General features: G+C 36.1%; 1 protein-coding gene across 2 annotated transcripts in view; it reads right to left on the reverse strand.

Moving 5' to 3' along the window:
• The window catches only part of FBXL2 (F-box and leucine rich repeat protein 2), a 47447-nt gene that overhangs the window by 6588 nt on the left and 17737 nt on the right, over nt 1-23122 (reverse strand). The window contains exons 3-13 of one of the 2 annotated variants that reach the window (XM_079300241.1): nt 14558-14612; nt 13038-13112; nt 10058-10152; nt 7799-7867; nt 7619-7714; nt 7186-7312; nt 6925-6999; nt 6450-6580; nt 2594-2654; nt 1137-1181; nt 787-843 (exon numbers count right to left, since the gene is read on the reverse strand). In XM_079300241.1, coding sequence (XP_079156367.1) covers nt 787-843; nt 1137-1181; nt 2594-2654; nt 6450-6580; nt 6925-6999; nt 7186-7312; nt 7619-7714; nt 7799-7867; nt 10058-10152; nt 13038-13112; nt 14558-14612 — 886 coding nt within the window. Of the gene's footprint in view, nt 1-786; nt 844-1136; nt 1182-2593; nt 2655-6449; nt 6581-6924; nt 7000-7185; nt 7313-7618; nt 7734-7798; nt 7868-10057; nt 10153-13037; nt 13113-14557; nt 14613-23122 lie in introns of both variants that reach the window. The other variant, XM_079300242.1, reaches the window with a different exon arrangement.

Here is a 23122-nt window from a genome sequence, read left to right on the forward strand (position 1 = left end):
AACACTTTCCTTTAATCCCATCTAAGAACAGATTATAAAGATACTTGTTCTCTCACATAGATGTAAGTAGTTATAACAAATCTACACTAAAGGACAACCGGCCTGAAATACAGAAACTCCTACTGTAAGAACAATCTGGCAATTTTCAAGTATCTTGATTTAAGAACAGACAAATTTATGTTACCTCAAATTGGTTTTGATGATCTGAAAGATCTAAGCCAGCCCTCCCTAGAAAACAGTTCTTTGAAATCCAACAGGGTAGCCCACTCTCAATCCTCTCCAATTATGTTCAAAAGTCAAGTCAAGGAAACCTTCTATAACTTATTATATAAATGTAGTCCTTGGAAAAAAGAGCTTGCATGCCAAACTGCTTAGAGAATGACTATGTTTATCTTCTCTGGGTGGTTTTGTTCATTCAATATTTGATGTGAAGTGTCATAATCCCCAAAAAAATCACTGAGCACTTGAGAATACCCATAAAGGATCTAAGTGTTTTAAGTTGAATCAAATATGTAAGGAATCAAATACGAGGGATGTTAACCATAAAATAAAAGCTTTCTGGTCATTACCCACTGATTTAGTAAAATTTTTTTAATCACACAATGCATGTAAATATTTTAGGAGTAATGTCCTGCTTTTAGAATACTTATGAAACTTGCACATATTTGGAACACTTTCACTGTACATCAGGAATTATTTCTAGACACAGAGTGAACAGCGTGGGTTTGTACAGCAGGAGCTGCCTGTGTGTCCTTCAGGGCACCACAGACCGGGAGTTACACTTACCAATGCTTGCAGCTTAGGACAGTGTATGGAAAGTTGTATCAATGTGCTATCAGTTATCTGGGAATAAAAGAAACCAAACATCAGATATAAGCAACAGACAGCAGAAGTGACAACCCTCAAATAAGGTATCTCTTTCTCTACCAGATGAGGGTTCTGTTATTTCTGGAAAACAACCCATTGCCTGTTACTATCCCAGTATTTCCCTGTATAGAATTTCCCAATAATTACTTTTATTTCCTACCATAAACACAACACTACTTACAAAAAATCAAATAACATCTAGACAAAGGTGCTAATGTTTTGCATTCTTGCACTGGACATTCAATATTCCTTTTCATATTAAATCTCACCAAAACACACTCTTCCAAGTCCATCTTCTCCAGCTCATGGCAATTCTACAATAAACAAAAAATGAGCAGATAAACAAAAAATTAAATAAAACAACATAAAATCATGCACAGGGCTTATAATATGGACAGCACAGCTGAGGAATCTGTACCTAAATCCTTTCAAATATTTGATCACCATCAAAATACAAAAAAAAAATTGTTAAAAGAAATAGATGAATTAACAAGCAATACCCCACCTCCCTCTGAAACATCTAAATTTCAGCCTTTCTCCTGCAAAGTGAAATGTCTCCTCCTTGTCCTGTAAGGTTTGAACAGAACATACTAGTGCTCAGCAGCTCTGCTTCCCTTCCCCCCTTACTCCAAACCCATGGTATTTACAGCCTGTGAACTAAAGCCAACTCATCTGCACATACAACTTGTGCATTTATCAGCTGCACCTAACTCATCAGGAATACACTTACGCCCATGGCACATGTCTCATCATCTTCATACATTAGAAAGAAGCCTCAAAACCAAACTGCTTTGCCAATGAATGCTGAAAATATTAAAATAAGATCTACTTTAAGGGCAGAAGGAAGCTGCACATCACACTTACACTAGCAATTTTCTCAGAGCAACATTCTGAGACCCCCAGCAAGCTTTCAGAAGTCCTTTCAATATCTGATCATGACTAATTTCATGAAAGAATGCAACCTTGTAACCTTGCAGCAGACCACACAGTGTCAAAGCTCAGCACAATTCCCAAACTCTTTTTCCAGGAATAGGAAAAAAAGATTTAAGAGCAGGCTTGAGTTGACTTCCAAGTGCTGGACAATGAGAAAATCACTCTGTTTAACCACTGTGGCCACAAAAAACCCCCACCCTTTTCATTCACATGAAATATCAGCAGCATAAGTCCCATTTACAGAGTATAATTTTTGCATTCAGATTTCCTACCCAGCAAGCACACAAGTTTAACATGGAACATTTGACATCACCAATATGCTTACTGAACATACAGCACGAACCAGGGCACAAGTGCTTATAGTTTATAATGTATAATATAAGTGTTCTGTAAAATGAAGTTATCTTCAGAACAACCTACTATATGCTGATGTTTTTGATGTCAATATCACAAAGACTCGTGCTATCAATATAAGGGAAATTTGGCTAGAATACATAACAAGAGTTTAGAATTATGTTAAGTGTATTGTATTGATTGAAACAATTGAAACAAATGGAAAAAAAGAGGAAAAGAGTGAAAAATGCAATGATAGATGGCAAATCAGATCAAGCTGCAGATCTAAGTATAATCCAGAAATAAAATAGCTTTTCAGTCCCCTCCTCCACTGGTTTCTGGCTTCTTTCCACTTTAACTCTCCTCTTCTCACATTGCTTCCCAGCAGAACTACATCAATTCACAGCTGCTCGGCAGCAATGAAACCGGGCAAGCTGTAACCTCCTGAAATGACCCTTACCCGTGCAAGAAGGGTAAACCCAGCATCTGTGAGATGTGAACATCTTGCAGCTTCCAAAATCCTGAAAAAGTTTTAAATGTTAAAGAAAATAATAACATAGAGAAAAGCAAATTCATTTGAGAGACAAATTTGTCTTCTGCAACTTAAAAGTTCTCAATAGCAAAAATATGTGTAATATATATAAACATATACCTCGCCCCCACAGCTTTTCACCATGATTTGAAATTAAAAAGCAGACTTTTAATCCAGTTTATTAGAAGACTCTGACAGTCACACGACATATAGTAGAAAAATATTACACACAATTAGAGTAATTTTAACCTCTTGTTTCACTAAAAGCATAGTAACCAAATTTTCTCACGTGCTATCTGAGGAAAGATATGGGAAAATAAACCCTCAGTTAAGAAAAATGCAAAACCTGCATCTAAAACCTGTTATCTAAACACAGGCTGCTGGGAAGCCACAAAACTGAGAAAGTGTTCACTAGAAATCCCCTCAGAGCATCTGCATGAAGCACAGTGAAGCAATTTACCAGAAAGCAAGGAGCTAAAAATCTCCAAGCACACAGTAAGAACAACAAACTATATCAACACAACATTAAAGAAAACGATGGTGTGTTGATAACAATCCTAACACACTTCAAAGAGGCACTGGGAAGCAGAACTGACAAAAAAAAACTAACAGCAAAAGGTCAACTCCCCAAATAGTACCACAAGTATGCATAGCAGGCCTCCATCCCACTAATAATTCACTGTCTTTATTTTTTTTATCCTTTTTTTAAATGAACACTTTCCTTTGCAGGGCAGGTGTAGTGAGTATCAAGATGAATAAGGGAAACCACAGTGCCATGGGATGAGCAGCAAAAAACTAGTGCAATTTACCACAGAAACAATGTTTCTATACCAGGACTGGCAGAGAGGAGGCAGGGAAAGAGGGACAAAAAAACTCTGTGGCAATACTGAAAGGCCTCCAGATCTTTCCACTGGTTTAGGAGGTCATTAGAATATTCTCTTTCTAGAGAGAAAATGCAAAGGGAAAAGCCATACTGGGCTTTTACAACCCCACCAAAGTACAGGATGTGGGGCTCTGACTATGACTTTGCTGGATCAGTCTCTTCCAAGCCAAAAGCAAGAGGGCCAGCCAAGTTTAAAACTGAGCAGCCCCACAGGCTTGAAAAGCCACTTTCAGAGTTTCAGTCTTCAACAAGGTTCAGAAGTAAGAGGGAAACTCAAGCCAAGTACAAGACAGGCACCTCTTCCAAAACAAATGGTTCTAATACTTCTGGGACTTACTTTACAGACTTACATTCAGAAATTCTGTGCCCTTCCATTATGGGCAGTCAGCAGCCTATCATAAAATACTCTCAGCTACTCTGAAAATTGCCTGTGATACCAAATAGGAAGAGGAAAAACAACACCACTACAAAACAACCCCAGGATTCGGGTCACATTTAACTCCTTTCATCGATCACTTGCTATGCAGCCCATCTTATTACATGGCTGACTTTAAAGGGAGCTGGAGAGGGAATGACATTTGCAATGATATCCAAAGTAGTATGCTACTTCCTGCACACCCAGTTGAAACAGAACAATAAGAAAACAAAAGATAAGCAGCTCTAGCTCTCCTGAAATGGGTGTGAGCTGTATACACACACACTGCATCAATCAGACCCCAGACTGCAAAAACAGGTGGGAAGGCACCGGGCAGCATGGAAATAATTTTTGCTTTTGTTTTAGCAACTGTGCTTAAATACAGAGGGCTCTTCTTTTTTCCAGTTACAACTGACATAAATTTCCCAACCAGTGATATGTGAAAAAGTATCTAACATAGGAACTGGTGAGGCAAAATGACATCCAAAGCAGATTCTCCACTCTTGAAGAAATGTTCTCCGAGACAGACTCAAAGCTGCTTTCATTGCCTACAGCTGCTTTTTGGGCACACCTGCAATGTCTCTACACTCAGCACCTCCCTCCTCCTGTGGAATTAGCAGCTGGTAGGGTTAAAAGGAATATGATTCTAACTTTAACAGTCCCACCCAGACAAATACATTAATGATTCACAGGTGGTCTTCTTGACAAGCCTTGCCAAAATACTTCTAAGTATTTCAGCATTAAAAAGTGCTAATAAAGAGAAAAAAAGAGAAGGTACCAAGCACCTGAAAGAGTAGATATAAAGAGGGATGAAAAGACATCTCTACATTGATGTGAGATAAGAAATACAGCTGAAGGGTCTGCTGATACTTGACCTAAGTTTTTGTCCAAGAAGATATTGACTGGCAACAGCTGAATCAGGGAAATGCAGCAGTATCATGGAAAGCATAATAGTAGGACATTCAAGATCCTGAAGTGAGAGTAGCACAGCACAGAAAATACTCAAAAATTTCCTAACAGGTCCAGCAAATCCAAGAGAGGCAGCATAATTTTCTTTCACACTCAACACTGAAATATTCAGAAGGTACAGAACAAGTGTGGAATTACATTTCCCTTTGATTTCCAACATAATTTTTATCAAGTGCTTTCCACCCACGATCCAAAAAGTCTAGCTGTAACCAGCTGTACCTTCTGTCCTTCCAACATGCAGTAATCATTGCAAAGGGTCATTTTCTTTCCCCGTGCTGTTATTCATTACTGGAGGAGAGCAGCAGATGCCTTCCCCCTCGTGGCTGACAGTTTACCTACCAAAGTCAAAACAATTCCTGCTGCACTTGTACTGCCCTTGGAAAGAACTGCACAACTAACAGCAGTTTGGCCATCCTTTTGTTTCCCATCTGAGATGCTAACTGAGAAAATGAGAGAAATGGTGGAAAAAGACCAGCAGTAACAGCATAGCTTTCTAGGGAACACCAGTAAGCATGCCAAAAGGCTCCTAAACTCCTAATAAACATGAACAGGGACACAAAGGGGACTCTCAGCCTGTAATTGTCTTAAGGACAGGTTTTCTACAGTCACAAAAGCTCTTTTTCACCCATTCAGCTAAAGGAACATTGTGTGTCAGCATATGGTATACTGGCATTTGAATGCAGCATCGCCGAATTTTTACAGACTACTCATTCCTCCACTACCAGTGATTTAAGGATAACAATTTCTGACTCCTGCATGTTCCTGTCATAAACGGCCATTTGTCATCCAAAAATCTTATCTTTTTATTTAATTTACACTAAAATCAAAAGTATTACCTGTCTCTAAAATATGTCTCCACAACCAGGGAGCTGCTCCCCATAACTGAGCTTCGGTTTTAAAGCTTGCCACAACATATATGTTTGCACAAATTACACCAATGTGGAAATTAATATTATTTTTAGCTGGTAAGCCCCTAATGTTCAAAACATCTCTCATAAATATCAGTCCTCAATGCTTGCAAAGACATGAGCACTCTTTATTTATGAGTTTAAGAACACGAGGCTGTACTGCAGAGCATATTAAACGTACTTTTATAATAAAATCTTTAAATATAATTATCAGATATGATTTAGCTACTTTTTGTAAGACAAATCTACATAAAACTACATCAGATTACAAACATCACAAGACACAACACAATCACAGATATTTTTAGCCTTAAAAATAGTAATGGGCTTTATATCTTCTTTTTTCTCACTTGCAATTAGTACCAAAAAATTTAGCTAGAAGCACAGAATTGAACTGCTGGCCCCAGCATGTCTTATTTGTAATATATTAACTCTTGCTTTTCTGATATACAGTGAACTATATTAATATGAAGCTAGAGGACCAGCCCTCAAATTTACGTACTTCTAACTTAATGTTTTGGTTGCAAATACAGCTTATTTTTAGGAGTGAATGTCTTAGACCAGGCCAGTAAAAACATGACATATAACACACAATCACGTCATACTCACTTCAGCCTTGGACAGTTCAGACCAAGTGCTGTGAGAGAAGCATCTGTCAGGTTGCTACAGCCTGAAACACAGAGTGACTGCAGTCTATGACATCCTCTACAGATTTTCACAATGCCTTCATCTGAAATTTGCTGCAACATGGAAGAAGGTTGAAGTTACTTCCTTATCAAGTAATCAGCAAAGAATAGAACTCACAACACTGCTACTGAACTGCTACTGTATATAACCAAGGCAACGTGGATTTTCAACCAAAAAAATACAGTTGTGAAACCACGTACAATGATAGCACTGAAGATAATCAACATTTACAACTCCTACTTAACTATGTATTTTTCCATATATCTTAAGTCCTACTTTAAGGCAGTCTGAAGCACAAAGTGAGACTATTTTGTTGTTGTTTTCCTCTTTCACTTTGCTTTGGTTTTACGATTTCTGATTTTTAGAGAATGTACCTGTGGAAGCTTCAAATACTTACTGTACACGATTGCAAATTCAGGATTACAAGCTCATGACAGTGATTTTGAATGTGTTTCAAAGCTTCATCTTCTAACTGTATTTAGTAATTAAATTGGATATAGGAAAAGAAACAATAAATTAAAAGCACAGCAAAGCAGCCCAACACATTTGCAATATTGAACAAAATACTATAACAAAAATTACATTTTTTAATTCATGGAGATTTCAAAAACCCAAAACAAAATTTTATTCCTAAAGGATCACCCAAGCAATTATGTACCTGTGTGCAACCTCTAAGAAATAGAGCTTTTAGTCCACTACACCCTTTCACCAGTGCTTCAATACCATCCTTCGTAATCTGATCACACCAGGAAAGATTCAAATGTTCCAGATTTCTGCAACCCTCACTGGGAGAATTAAAAAAATACATAAAGTTAAATCCAGCCTTCAAATAGTCATAACAGTGGGAAACCCAAATTAAACACACTGTTAGAAATTAATGATAGCCAGTGGACTGTGCCAGGCCTCCACAAAAAAGCCATGAGAAAAGACCACACACAAGCACCACAATCTACAACCCAGAAGTCTTAGATATAGAATACAGTCAGTGCTGATTCATAATATAAAAGTTCAGCACCAATTTTTAAACTTTATTAAATGCTGAATAGTTCTTAAAACACTTTTCTTTAACACAGAACACTGAATCTTCTTACCTTAAACCTTTTAAAGAACTGTTTGTGATGGCTACACAGGATGTCAGATCCAGATGTTTCAGCTTGGAACAGAATCTGCTAAGACTGTAACACGTGCTGCAAAACAGCAGACACACTAAAAATACCTTCAGCTACTTCTTTTTCCAAATTTTAATCAATCAAAAAACCTCTCTGACTTACCTGTCAGTGATTTTTGTGCACCCATTCAGATTTAAGTGTTCAATGTTTCTGCAGTTCTGTGCAAAGGTCCTAAAACAGCAACAAAAAGGTGAATTCTTGTAATGTCCTGAGTACAATGCAGTCGTTAGAGCGCGTCTGTGCTGTACCTCCTCCCACCTTGATCAAAAAGCCTGATCTTCAAGCTGCAGAGTAATTGCAAAGTATGCCTCAAGTACATTTGTCTCAGTGGTTGCTTTTTCCTTTTCCTACTACAAGCTTCTGGTCTTAGGTAAGTGCTGGTTCACTCTCAAACATACTTGGGCATGGTGGTTATTTCTGTCATATGTAAGCCAGAACTTGCTTCAAATACCATAACAGAAAACTCAAAGAGCATAAACAGCTTCAGGTGCTACATCAGTTACAACATCAGGCCTCTGGGGAGAGTTTTTGCACATCTCATAAATGAAGCCTTTGCAAGTCTTAATAAGGAGCTTGCTCCCACAGTAAATGGAAAGGGACACACCTGGAGCAATAGCAAAGTGTGACCTAAGCTTACTGAACTACCAGTGGAAAACCCTGGAGCAGATTGCTCCTTTATTATTTTAAAAATTAAAAAACATCAGTGTACACTACTGGTTATAAACTCTAAGGATGATTGGAGCTATTATACTGCTGAGAGCCTGTATGTATCCTTATACTAATTACAAATACATCAGCTTTCTTTTCGTCTGTGCAAAGTAATATTTACAGCTACACTGCATTTCAGAACACTGTTTTTATGCCCCTGTTTCCTTCAACTGCATGAATTTTATTGGCAGGAGGGAATGAAACACATAAAACCAGTTTTGTCTGGAGGCTTGCCCTGGTTCACAGATCTCACTACATGCACAGCTGGTAACAACTTCTGGCTCTCCAGCATGGATTGAAAACAATGGAAAAAAGCCCCAGCAAGCAGTTATACTGGTGAGAGTTTCCATTGGAATTCTCAAAACAGCTATTCCAAAATTTATATAGGAGGGAGATTAACAATCAAGACACTCTTCAAATCACTTGGAAAGATGTTACACTTCAAAGGAACAGCAAACTGCCTCTGAGATTCAAGCGTGGGGCATGTCCTGACAGACCTGCCACAAGCATTCAGTGGTTACATGGCCAATACCTACATCAGTAATTGGCTACTTTACTCAAAAGTTGATGTAGAAGAAGGATAAATAGAGAAATTAGTGTCACCCACAAAACTAATCAAACTGGGAACAATTCAACACAAATACCCTTAAAGGAAAATTCACTTTCAGAATGAGTATCTGAAAATTAATGCTGCATGAATTTACTGTAGAGACAAAAGGGAATGAATTGAACTAATTTATAAATTTTAGGAATAGCTAAAGGTCATACAACACTAGTTTAATGCCCATTACTTAACAAAATCTTTGTGTTTATATTTTCCACTTGAGAATGACCTCATCACATCAGACTGAACACCATCCAGCCCAGGCTCCAGGAAGAAAGGAGGAAAGCATAAGTGCAAAAAGCCATACCCCAAGCCTTCCTCCAGATGTTCTTTGAGCCCTAAAGCACTTATGGTTTAGGGACCCATCAGCTGGAGGTAGAATCTTTGGGTTTAAATACTGACAGAAATATCTAGAAGAACCTGGCTAAACAGTTTGCACTGAAAAATGTTTGTATATATTCAAGCATTCTTCTGGGAACAAACTGCCCAGTTCAGTTAATATACTGTGTGAAAGAAGGGACACTGTCCTCTCTAGAGCCTCCCGAGGTGTTCTTGTTGCCTGCCTGTTCTTATTTAGACCAAGAGAGAGAACCTCAGATATTTTCTGATTATGTAGACACTAAATTGCATCAGTTTTTATCCTTCCTCCTATAGCTAGGGTCACCTCTTGTCCAGACTAGATGACAAACAATAAAATGACCACTAATCTTGATATTCTGACTATTGAAGGAAGCTAGAGTATAGTCTGAAAACATTTTAACCATTTGAAAATGGAACACTGTCAGCATAATCCTAAAGGAAGAAAAAGACATGTTTCTGAAAAGCACAGCTTTCATTTCTTAGCTCATTTCTAGAAAATAACAGAAGCTATATTTTGATCTCAAACTGATGACTCATTTAGTTAACATTAAGGTAATTAGTACTTACCCAAGGATCGCATTTTGGTCATCAGTCAGGACTCAGAAATACAAAAAGACTAACGGTAATCTAGCGGCATTTGGTATGCACATCAGGAAACAAGTGATGTCTTAATCAAGAATTTTACTTACTTTAAAGAGGAGTCTCCAACACCAAGACATCCTCTCAGACTAAGCTGTCTCAGGAACCCACCACACCTTTTTGATATATTTTCCACAACACGACCCTTAAACCAAATAAAAGGAAGATTTAGCTGAGTTTTATTCTGACACAATATTCTAACCAAATTTAAAATCCCAGGAGATAAGACTAGCCTCAGCTATACCCCATTAGAGCTACAACTCTGAATTTCTTTTGCTTCTTCAAGAAAGAACAGTTACCTGTTGAGAATCTCCACTCATATTCAGGTGCTATTCAATTTAATCTTTAATTCTCTCTTCCCTTTCTTCATTCAATCACACACAACTCAACTTTTTGTCACAGAAGACCCTGCCCATTAAGACTACTAAAATGAGCTTCAAGTCTAATATATGCAGTGAACTGCCCCAGAGGTGGAATGGGAGAGTTTGCCACCCATCAAGGGTCTCAGTCACTCCTACAGCATGTAAATTGAAATTGCCCACAGAGAACTGCATAGGCCAGTACATCACAACTCCCTCCTGCCATAGGGATGTGAAAGGTGCCAAAAACCTTGGTGGGAGCAGCAACAACAGCAATAATACCTAACAGCACTGTGCATTTTTTTAATCTCCCTTTATGTTTTGGAAGAAGAAATATATATAAATTACAGGTCAGTGGATTTTTTGTTGTCATGTTGTTACATTTCATTGTCCATCTCTAATACTAACATCCTGGCCATCACTATGGGAAAATATTTGCTTATCATAGCTTGTTTCTTGGTCCATAAGCAACATTGCTTATCTTATTACTCTGAAAAATTTATGCCAAAACAAACAAACTGAAAATCATATATTTTTTTAAAGCTTTTCAGTTAATTACTATTTTTTCTCAGCAAAGGCCAAATACCTTTACTGGCAGGATAAATTCTTCAATGAATAACATACAAGTTCAATGTACATTGCAGAAAAGAGCCAAATACTAAAGAATTATTAAAAGAAAATAAAAACAAATCATGAGATAAGTTTTCCCCAATTCATTTATTTCTTTGATCATATAAAACCTCCCAAAAACCAGCATATTAAAGAAGACAACTTTAGTGCATTCAAAAGCATTTAGCTGTTTGAATAGTTTGTCACTCAAAAAACCCTAGTTTTTCAACCTAACCCAGCTTACAATTGTCCCACAAGCCAAGAAATCCTAAGGTACATTTAAATTCAAGATCACACATTTTTGATAGAAAACAAAAACCTCTTATAGGGTCCCCCTCCCACTTTATTCTCTACCATGTGAAGTCTTAAATATAGAAAACTTCATAAAATCTAAGTTTTCATATTTTGATATTCTCAAATCAAGTACTGACTGAAAAATCACCAAACAGCATGACATCCAACTGAGCACAAAGTTGTCAAATACAATTGGGAGCTTTTACCTGTCCTAAATTCACGGACAAAAAAATACAATACTAAAACAGCTAAACAGAGTTCTTAGACACCAAATGTGAAACTATTATGTTAAAGAACTGATTTGTGTAATAATTTCTTGTTGAACACACTTTTATGAATAAATTTAAGGGGTATGTATTAGAAATGTACTTAATTACAATATACTGAAGTAACTGAATTACTCCAAACCACAATAGCTTTTTATAGCAAAAGAAGATCATAACTCAGTTTCACTCCTTCCCCTGAATCCCATGCTACAAATATCTCAGCATCTCAGAGGGCAACACTACTAGGTAAAATAATAAAACATTTTGACAAAAATATGTCAAAAATATAGAAAACTTGAAAATACAATACTGTGTTTCTAAATACCAAAATGATTGCAAACACAGAAAAGGCCTATGAACAGGAAGGACTCCCGACCTTTGGGGTGTTACTTTATTTCTTACCAAATGAGGAACACAAGATTTTTAAAGGCAATTGAAAATGTGACATTAAAACTCCAAGTCTTCTTTGATGCATTTAGATTGAGGCAGATGCCAAAAATCTTTCTCCTATCTCTGAAAGATCCTCCTGTTTTAGATGAGGAGAGCACAAGAGTTGGCAATAAAGTTCTAAAAGAGTGGTGAAAAAAATTTACCCTCTATGCTACTGTGAAACTTTAGGAAGAGTTTGTAACCATGATATGCAAAATAGAGCAAATGATTTTATTCATGCAACTAAGAAGCTAAAACATAAAATACAGAAGCAAATCTATTATTGTAGCCTACATTTAATTTGTATCAAACAAGAAATAAAAAATCAGTTCAGACTGAATCAAGAAATTGTTTCTCCCCAATCATATTTCTCTTCATTTTCAGATGTCATACTTTATTTTGTTAAGCACATCTATGACAGCATTAATGCAGATGTTTTTCTTATAAAAGAAAAATCTGCCCTAAAACCTTCCATTATATACTGGAAATAACTTGACCTCACAGCTACCTGCATTTCACACAAGGTTCAAACCTTATAAAACAAATGGTTATAAAATAGTAATTAGATACACGATTCAACTCTAGGCAATTCTAGAGCAAGGAAGGTTGTCCAGCATTTTAGTGCTACAATCTCCAAATCCTGTAGACAAGTGTCCAGTGAGCTTCCAGCACTAGATGGCCCCCTTATAGAGGGATTTGGGACCAGCAAAACTATCCTCTAGATCGTAAAAGTGATTCCAAGAATTTCACTCCATCCAGAGGCACTGTTTACACCTTTCCTTTCTGGAAATAAGCAGGCTTGAATTTCTAGAGCCCTATACATACATGATTCATGAAAATCATGTGACACACAGCTGGCAACCAAAACTGAAACAAACATCCAGAAAAAAAAAAAAAAAAAAAGGCAAGTACAGAGCTCTTTTTTAATTTGCTCCTTCACAGTACTATTTTCCTGAACTTAGTCTTTAAAATGTGTGAAAACAAGCAGAGTGTGTGGGGCACTCAAAATGGGCTATGCTCTTAAACATCTCCATAGGAATGAAAAATACCCTAAAAATGAAAAAGACACTAACCTCTATATCCGTTTGGAAGTTAAAAAGGTCTATTCTTTGCCAATTGCTTCCATCCAGAGCTAAAACATTCCACGCCTACAGAAAACAAATACAGTTTATTTATTTATTACCTCTATTGCCCACTCCCTTCATTTTCCTCTCAGTAATGCAAATATTACAAACTTGACAATTTCAGGCAGCATTTAAAAAAAATGTAGATATTAGTACTCATACAGTAGGAAGTAGCTAAAAATATAGATTTCTTAGAAATTAATCTCAAATGTCCTAAATGGATTACATTTCAAAGATTAACATGTGGCTAAAAGACATACAAGAAAGCAAGATATTAAATGTTAAGCACATACACAGAAAGATTTAACCCTTCATTCTTAAAAAGCTTTTATAAAGTTTCCTAATGAGTTACTCTTGCTAGATCTAAATGGAAAAATAGCAGCTGCAGATGAGATTCCTTTCAATAAAACCACAGTTCCTCAACCTTACTAGTAACTATTCTGAGAAAAGAGAAACCTTTCACAAAACTGCTGACTTTCCACTGTTCGGACCAGGCCTTTCCTTTACATGTGCTAAGTTACATGTACATGTTTGAGAACTTGTCCTTCACTGTCAAAGCAATAGTTATTCAAAGTAAAGCAAAATTAAAAAGCCAGAGAAAAACAGATAAGTGCAGAAAATGAGAAAAAGAGAATACTGGATCCAACTAACAGGTAGTTTCAGAGAAAGAAACAATTTACTCAATCACTTTGGTTTTCTTAAGCAGTTTTGTAGGTTTTAGATGAAACCTGATGTTACCTGACTTACAAGACTTACTGAAGTTGCAGGACAGGGTGATATGGATAAAGAATGAAATAATTACACACTTAATTATACATTAAAACAAACAACCAATTAAACCCCAAACCAAATCCAACTGTAAGAGAAGGAAGAAAAATATGAAGTTCATTCATGTTGTATAATAATACAGTTCATTGCACACAGCTGATGTAGAAACAGAGTATTATTCATTTTATTTCAAGTAAAAAAAAATGAAGTTAAACATAAAAACTTACTTAGCCTTCACTAATATCTTGTGTGCTTTTTCCCTCCACTTGTAATCCATCTGCTTAACACCTTTTGTACTTGGCAAGAAAATGATGGATGTACTTAGACACATGGTGCACATCAACCAAACTACATGGAATTTTAAGCAATTACACCTGAAAAATAGTGTTATACAGCCACATGCTTTATAAAAAGCAAATGCCATCATGCTATACTGGGCTTAATCCCTTCTCCAGATACAGCACATACATGACTGGATATTTTTTCCACAGCCTTTAGACAGAACTCCTATACACAGCAACTAAGTCCACAACTACATGCAAAACTGGGACTGTTCATTTGCTTTAATAAACTAAGAGATTGAGAAAACTTTTTTTTTTTTTTTTTTTAACAGGAAGCAGATTGCAATGAATCCCATTATTCGCATGTAATTAAGAACACAGCATAGGGAACAACCAAAAAACTCCAAGAGAAATACATACCTTGGAAACTTGTGCACAGCGACACAAAGTAACTATGTCCAAGAAAGAAAATATTCTAGAAAGAAAGGAAAACAACTACAATTAAAATACTTAATTACAAATTCGGACTACCCTATGAATTCACAGTTCTGTAGTTCTATGGAAATACACCAGTTACACAAGAAGCAGGTTAAATGCTACATGAGCGTTTTACCACATTATTTTTGGTTATTGAGACTGATAGAATAATATCATAGCTATCATCTAAAACGTGTCAAAATTAACATATGAGAAGGTATGAGAATTCAGCAGGTGCTGCTTTTAAAAATCTATTTTCTGTTTCCTCTCCCTACTATAACAAATAATTTTTTTCTTCTTAAATCAGAGAAACTTGCTTGTATTCTTTTAATTGTGGTTCAATTAAAGAAATAACTTACAGGAATATAGATGAAGGTTTCAGAGGTTGATGAAGAGTGAGAATAGATAACACACAGATAAATCCAAGTTCAAGAATCTAAGTATTTATTCAAGGGACAATGACACAAATTTCTGAAAGGGTTTCACAGTGACTACCAAGTCTAACAAAGCATCTTTTTTACAAAGTTTAATCTACAAGAAACAACTGCAGCTGAAAATTCACATTTACTATTCTGATCATGGAACCAGTTTCTCAGGGTTGTCAACTCTTAACAGTTTACAGTAACAAACTTCTCATTGTCAAAATGAATTTTGGTAAATATAATTTCCAAACACCAACAAAATCGGTTCAGAGAATGTTCTCAGTGAAAAAGAAATCGTTAGCTTAAGCATAAAATATAGATCCTATTTAAAAATAATTTTCTATTACAAAGAATGAAAGCTATGAAATATAAGAAAAATGATCCTGTAATTAACTGATAAACTACTATCTGTTTGCCAAGGAACTTTTACAGTCATCAAAACCATGAATGGTAGTAAGAACAATTTCATATTATAGTTAGATGTTAACATTTAGGAGCAAACAACTGGTAAGAGATACTGAATTTAATCATGTAACATTCTGATTACTGTGTTTCAAATGACAATCTGAATGAAGCTAGAGCTCAAAATGGATGCCTACATCTTAAGCACTGTTTTCGCTGTGGTAAGAGAAAAAAATGTAATAAAAGCACTGCTTAAACATAACAACCTTCTGGATATTTATGATGATCACTTCAGATAGTAGTCTTCCAATATTTCATTTGGCACCTGGAAATTTTTTTCTTCTCTTTTTTTACTATAGAGTAATACACTTTCTCAAAAAAACTAATAGCCAAATAATCAGAATGACAGATGTTTTCAGAAGCTATGAAACAGTTTATAAAATCCTGACAATAACATTTATTTTGATAGCATCTCTTTTGACATTTGAACATCCTTTCTAAGGCCTGTCCACTTCAGGAAACTTAGTGGGATTTAATGCACAACATACACAATGTGCTCCGTAAATAGCTGGACTGTTCAGATAAACAATGAAAAGTGTTCTCTCTCTTTTAAGATCAGCATAAATATCAGTGACTCACCAGGAACCCTCTTCTGAAATCACCTTTCTCCCCACCAAGAGGGAAATGTCACCAGATTGAGGATGTGGAGATTACAGAAGAGCAGCAAAAGCTTCTTGGCTTGCAGAAGCTTCCTCATGGAACCACTGTGAGAGTGGAACCTGAGGGTTATCTCAAATTTACAGAAGGAGAAAAGACAGTTTCCATGTTAATTGTAACAAAGAACTTATGACACAATACTCTTGCCTAAATAAGTACATGACATGCTTTAGAAGTGGGGTATCCAGTTCTACCAAAATAAGAAGCAACAGAAGAAGCTGTAAGATGTTGAGTAAAGGGTATTTTATACACCCCCACTACTCTTGAGTTGTGTGGCAGTCGGTCTTAATGCTTCATTGTTTAGTGCTGTTAAGAGATTAATGCTGATGCAGGATTTCTGCTAAAAAGAAAAAGTTAAACTAAAATAAAATGGAAAACACATATATTTATTATTGCTTCATTCTGTATGAAGTGATTTTTCAAAAAGTTGAAAACTGAAAGTGGTTACTCTCTATTAAGAGAAGAAATATTTTAGCAAGTAAACATTTGTGATGCTTTTAGGGTTTTTTTGTCCTTAGAGAAGAACTGCAAGGCAGCCCAAGCTGTCCCCATCAAAACAGGTAACAACATTAAGACGCACTACCAGCAAATCAAAAGCACAATTATTACCCTTCGCTTAAATAGTACAATAGGCAAGAGATGCCAGTAAATTCCAAAGAGGCATCTTGCACACATGCTTGAAAACACTTTTTTCCACGTTTTTCTATTTATTTATCCTCTATAATACAGCCTTTCATGTGTACCACTAAGACACATTTGCTTGTCTCCTTGCAGTCCCACAGAATTACTAGCAAATCCTTACCAGTCAGGAAAACTAGCCAACAAGGCACAAGACTGAGGTCAGTGTCAGACAGTGACATTGTCTGGAATTTGGATGAAGGCAGGCACTTGCTACTTTAAAAAGTGGAAAAAACTACCAAGCAGGGCAGCTGCTGGTTGTATAGTACTTCTGTCCTCTATGACCACAGCTACGTAGGTGGGAGCAGCCAGCAGCAAGGCTCATTTCCACTTCAGTCTTTGGCATGTATTAATACAAGGAAATAGAAATTAAGTCAATAAATTCATAGTAACATCTAGGATGCTCTATTCTGAGTTCTAGTGCCCCATGCTATTCAGTTCTCCATAGTTAGCCTGTGAGCTCAAGAAGGAAAACACACCAACATTTGGAGCCCTTCAAGCCTTTTCATCCCCAGGCACACACCACTCTGGACACGTGCCTCATGAGTTTGGCCCTGGAGACCTCCCTGCAGCACATGTGAACTTCATGCCAAAGAGTATAAGCTCAGAGTTCCTCAATCCCCTCATGGCAAACTACCATTTGGCTAAAGCCTAACTTACAGAAAAGAATCTCTTCCTTACTTGAAAGCTTTCAAGACATGGAAAATCATCACCACCTCTGGTAGTTTGTTCCATTGGTTAATCACTCTGTCAAAATGTTTCCCTTATTTCCAAGGTGAATGTCCAACTTCCAGCTCTATGCTGTTTTCTACTTTTCTTCACCAAATAAAAGAGTGCTTTAGCAGTTCATACTTTCTCCTCACCAAGTTTAAAAACCACTTACTATATCATCTTTAATTCCTATTTTAACAGTTGTTTTAACTTCAGTTCTTTAAGCCTCCTTTTCTCTGCCTATTATTTTTTCAGCATGTTTCTTCAAATGTAGACATCAGAAGCATATGCAGCATTAAAAAAATTATTAGTATCAATAAAGCTGTACACAGACATGAAATATGATTTCACTACCCCCATTTTCAAAGCCATTTCAGGCCATCACAACAGGCTTTTTGACACAGCATCAGACAAGAATCTTACAGAATCTCACCCATTTCACCACCACATCATGCTCTGGGAATACATAGCCTAAGCCACAGCTCTTTCCATAGCATTCCTTACTCTGCATATCTATCCATGTAAAATTAATCTGTGAAATTAATCTTTTTTGAACATATATGATTTATCATGCTATTAATGAAATTCCTTAGGAGTGCCATGTCTTCATAAGGATTAACCATTACAGTTATTTTGTATCATCTATAACTCAACCCCCTTAACATGCACTGATAAACTGGACACACATTGTTCACTTTTAAAATGAAAACACCAAACACTAGAAGTCAAAGGCATAAGTAGAAACATGTCATTTTGGTTGGTAAAGCCAACCAATTTTTTAATATCAAAGACCAATACTGTCAAATAACTTATTTTCCAAAACCACAAAATATCATACTCCTCTCTCTGAATCTTTAATCAAACAAATCTACTGTGAATTTCTCCACTGCATATTGAGTAGGCTGAGATTTCTGGCCATCTCTCTCTTGCCTGCTTAAAAGGGCTGCAGTTAGGATTCATATTCTTCTAGTCTGGAATTTGCTTGATACCCAAGATCACCAAAACTCAGCATAAGAGGGCCACAGACCTTCGAGACACTTTCACTGCAATTTACATGGTTCTGCCAACAAGAAGTGGTTATCTACGGACTCCGTAATTTTCCCATGTATTTCCACATGTGCTTCATTACTACCTTCTGCTATAAACAGACTGTTCAATGTCTTTCCAAACACAGAGACAGCTAACTCCTAACAGTTTCCTTCCCTAAGGAGCCACAGAAATAACTATTTCTCAAAACCCCAACACTGTACAATATACCTCCTACAGAGGGAGAAATCAATTTTTGCAAGAGTCAAACTGTTTCTCTTCTGCTTTTGTAAGGCACTTCCACAGTTGATCACATGAAGTAAGCTTTTGGAGTAATAGCCTGGCAATTACTTACTATAGGTATTTTGATACAATGCTATAAAGATTTATAAAAGGCAGGTAACAAGATGCATGCAGTGAGAACCACAAACAAATACCTGACTTCCTAGAAATTTTGGCCCTATTCCCAAAACCTGGTATGACAGAAACACCTGGTAATTTCCCAAAAAGCTTCAACAAAACCCTAAGATATGATTTTGTTTATCACTGACTTGTGAGTGGAATTCCACTTCAGAACTTTTGTTAGTCATGCTATTTACATGTGTGTTTTTGCACACAAGGAAGATAACAAACCTTATCAAAATGAAAACCAAAGTAATATGGATGAGAAATGCCTCACTGAAGACAGCACATCAACTAGATAAACTGCTTAGAAGATCCTTTCAACTTTACCACACTGTTCAGTTGTTACAAAATAAGCACACAACAAATCTGTTATGTCTTACCCATTATAGACACTGGATTTCTTACTGATTTGTACAATTCCTAGCATAGCAAATCTGTTCACATTAAAGTCCTTCATATCCTATATGGAAGAGTAAAGCCTTTGTACATGGAAAAGTATCACAGAGAGACGAAGTACAGCTTTCACAGCTTTGATTTTCCTTTTTTAGCAGTTTTTTTCTCCAAATTTTCTCCACATATGCCTAAGCAACAGAGGAAATGGGCATCAGACACTCTCAGTTCACTAACAGTCAAGTTGAAACACACAGTGGCAAAGTCTTATAAACACCACAGAAACTGTCTTGTGTTTCTCCTAAAATGTCATACTCAGTAAATACAAAACATATTTACAATTCTTTATACATGGAAGGTTTTTCTTCACTTTCTGTCCTCCATTTTACTAAACACCCTACTAAGGTATAAGGCATGGTTAAGTGCAGTCCAGCAGTGCATACAAACACTAGAATAAAAATAATCAGGCTAGAAAACATACAGGTAAGATAAATAATTTATAGCCATAATCCAGAAAAGCAGAGTCTTTAATTAATATTAAATTCAAGAAATAAAGTTATATCTTATGATTAAATTACCAATGTTAATGCTGGTGTACTTCTGAACTTCACCAACTTTCCAGTTAAATCCGGTAATACCTTAATCAATAAAACCAAAAAATAACACTTGTGCTGGGAAGATAAATAGCAAGGCATATTTAAATCTTATGGAATTTGACTATTTTCTATCAAAAAACAAGTATCTTTTCTGTCAGTCCTGTTTCAGTAGCAAAAGGCTGAACAACACCAATTGCTACACAAAGCACTCATCCATTCACTCACCTAATGCTTGACCTTCCAGGTCAATTATTAAAACAAACCCCTTTTCATTGCAGATGAGCTATTTTGTAAAGTAAAGCACTTAAACTAGAAACTCCATTATGTGCTCCAAAACGTTCCAGTAATTTAACCCTGCAGTTTCCATTTGTAAATAACTCAGGTCTTTCTTGGCTGATCTCCACAGAAAGTCTTTCAATAACAAATGTGCCACCAAAAACCACTTCTGTACAAGCCAAACCTCCTTTTCTTTCACCAAGGTACTTATTACTACAGAACACTGACATAAGTATTGGCAATTGCAAGCTGACTACAGGATGTCTGACATCTATTTTCCATTTAAACATAAATCAGCCTTGCTGGATTCATTTTAGAGAGTGCAGCATCTAACCTTTTATGGTCTATGTTACTTGCAAGACAAGTGGATCCCATTACTCACTCTTTAAAATAAGTTTAATTTATCTGTTAAGTATAACTACGTATAACAACACAACAGCAATCTTTTCAGATATTGCCAGTATCTGAAATAAAATTACTAATGACAAATTCAAAAAGGGCCAACTCTGTTTAATTTTCCAGCCTCAGCTAGTATATAATTTTTTAATATAGATTTTATTTTTATGAAGTGATTTTATGAAGTATAAATTTAGCAACTATAACACATCTTACTAAATAGAAGCAGTTAGCCTAATGATTAGTTCACAGTGGTTTAAATTGCAGCCCACAGTCCTAATCCAACCTGCTGGCCATTCCAACTGTTTTACACTATTTTTCCACGTGAGTGAAGGGATTATAATCTGGGCACTGAACAGCCAAAAATCCACTATAACCACCCTGCACATTAGTGGCTAGCTAGGTAAGGGGATAAACAACATGATGCACTGGTGATATGCAGCCTAGGGACACTACATAAACCAAGATCATTACAGCCACAGGTGTTATGTGCTTTGGTTAGTTGTTGGAGCAGGATTCAATAGACTTGATACAACCTGTAGCTCTGCTACGCCCGGAGGATGATCTTGAACAAAAGACTTCTCTTCCTCATGTCTATTGTTTGCATCATGAAAACACAGATAATAACGTTCACCTCCTCTGTAAATACTTCATGAACTACAGACCAAAAATGTCTAAGTATTTTAATGTATGGTTTACTAATTAAGCTGTCTAGCACCAATATTTAAGAAACATTTTTTTTCCTCTTCAGAAAGTAAGACTATCTTTTGACTGCCTTTTTGTTCTCTGTTGGCACTTTTTGCATGGAAATGAAGAACATTTCTCTCTCTGCCTCCCATAGCTCCATATAAAAAGTAGACTTCATTATATCACTTCTCAATATTTAGTTCTCATAATGAATGAATTAAGAGACTGAGTTAAAACAAACTCCAGTTTCAAGGTAAATAAAGCCTTAAATAGAATTAATCTCATTAAATATGAGATTTCAAAGAGGTTTAGTAGCAAATAAAAGAAAAACAAAATCAAACAAAATAAATGGTAAAGTACATTTCCAAGGGTTGTGTAAATCATTGCTATATTCCTTTTAGCTGTTACTCCTGCTTCAAATGCTTATTTACATTTGTTTCATCCAGTGTGACTAATCCTTTGTCACAAGCATGTTCTTACTGAGAGGTAATATCTGTAACTTGAACCACATAAGGCTAAAGCACTGCATTTATAAGGAAGTTCCAAGTAGAAACATTAAAGAAAATACTTCCCTTTCAAAATTCACAGATTTTACTTAGCACCTTGACACAATAAAATCCCACTTCCATTTCCATATCTCCTCTTCCTCATTAACACAGTATACAAGAGAACTAGTGTGCCATTTTCTGCATCTGTTTTTCAAGCCTCTCATTCATATTTTTAAAGGAATTCTATCTGAAATATTGCTGCCTTAAACATTCAGTTCTGAGCTTACACTGGCACTTGCTTGTAAACAAAACCAAATCACTTAAAAATACTAAATAGAGGATGGCAGCTACCTACTCCAATTTCAAAAGGCCAAACTGAATTGTTCATATAATCATTTGCAAATGTTTAGCATCTCATACAAAGAAGGCAGAAAATGTGTACTAAGTGCTGACTGGTGAGGCAAAGAGCTGAAAAACAAACTTGCATCTGGAATTGATCTTGGAAAGAATTTCATAAACAGACAAACAATGCATGTAACAGTGTAAAAAAAAGTCAATATGAGACCTTCTCCACATTCTGAAGGGGGTATACTGACCACCAAGCACAGACTCAGCCTTTAGTTTCCTCAAGGAGAGCCCAAGTTCCTTCCTGAATATAAGTCACTAGAAAGTTTTAAAAACCTAACCCTCGTCAGAATAAAAGAAAATTTTTCTAAAAAAAGCTGATTAATAAGAAAATTGGGACTTAGTGCATTATCTGTGTACATTTGAAGTTAGATATAATATCTTGACGTCTGAAGACACAGAAAAACATCATAACATTATATAATTCATGTTATAACAAACATAGTGTGATAATGTGATATTATTTTTTAAATTGCTTAAAATAATTATAATTCTATTTTTTTTCTAGCTAAAGATCAAAATATCTAATAATTTCCAAAGGCCTTGTGTTGTCCATGACCTGTGCCTGTGGCTCATTCAGATCACTTACTCAGCTTAATTTCTGATCACTGTCTGGGAGGTAAGGACCACTGGAAATGAATACATGACTCCACAGAAGTGAGTTAGGATTTGCTATTATGCCGTCGTCAGTTGCAGTGTTTCTGCTTGCAGTTAGCAAACATTTAAAGGATACTCACACCATAGTGAATAGTGTGAATTGGTGCTGCTCTGCACTTATTCTTTGGTTAGATGTATTTCAGGAATGTTAAATTAAAAGAATTAATGAAAATTACTTGTATGAGGCAATATTAGAATTTGCTTTACAAAAACCATTGATTTGCGATAATATACAGAAAAGAAGTCTTATTT

Source organism: Erithacus rubecula, assembly GCF_903797595.1.
Source record: "Erithacus rubecula genome assembly, chromosome: 3".
In the NCBI taxonomy this organism is placed as follows: Eukaryota; Metazoa; Chordata; class Aves; order Passeriformes; family Muscicapidae; genus Erithacus; species Erithacus rubecula.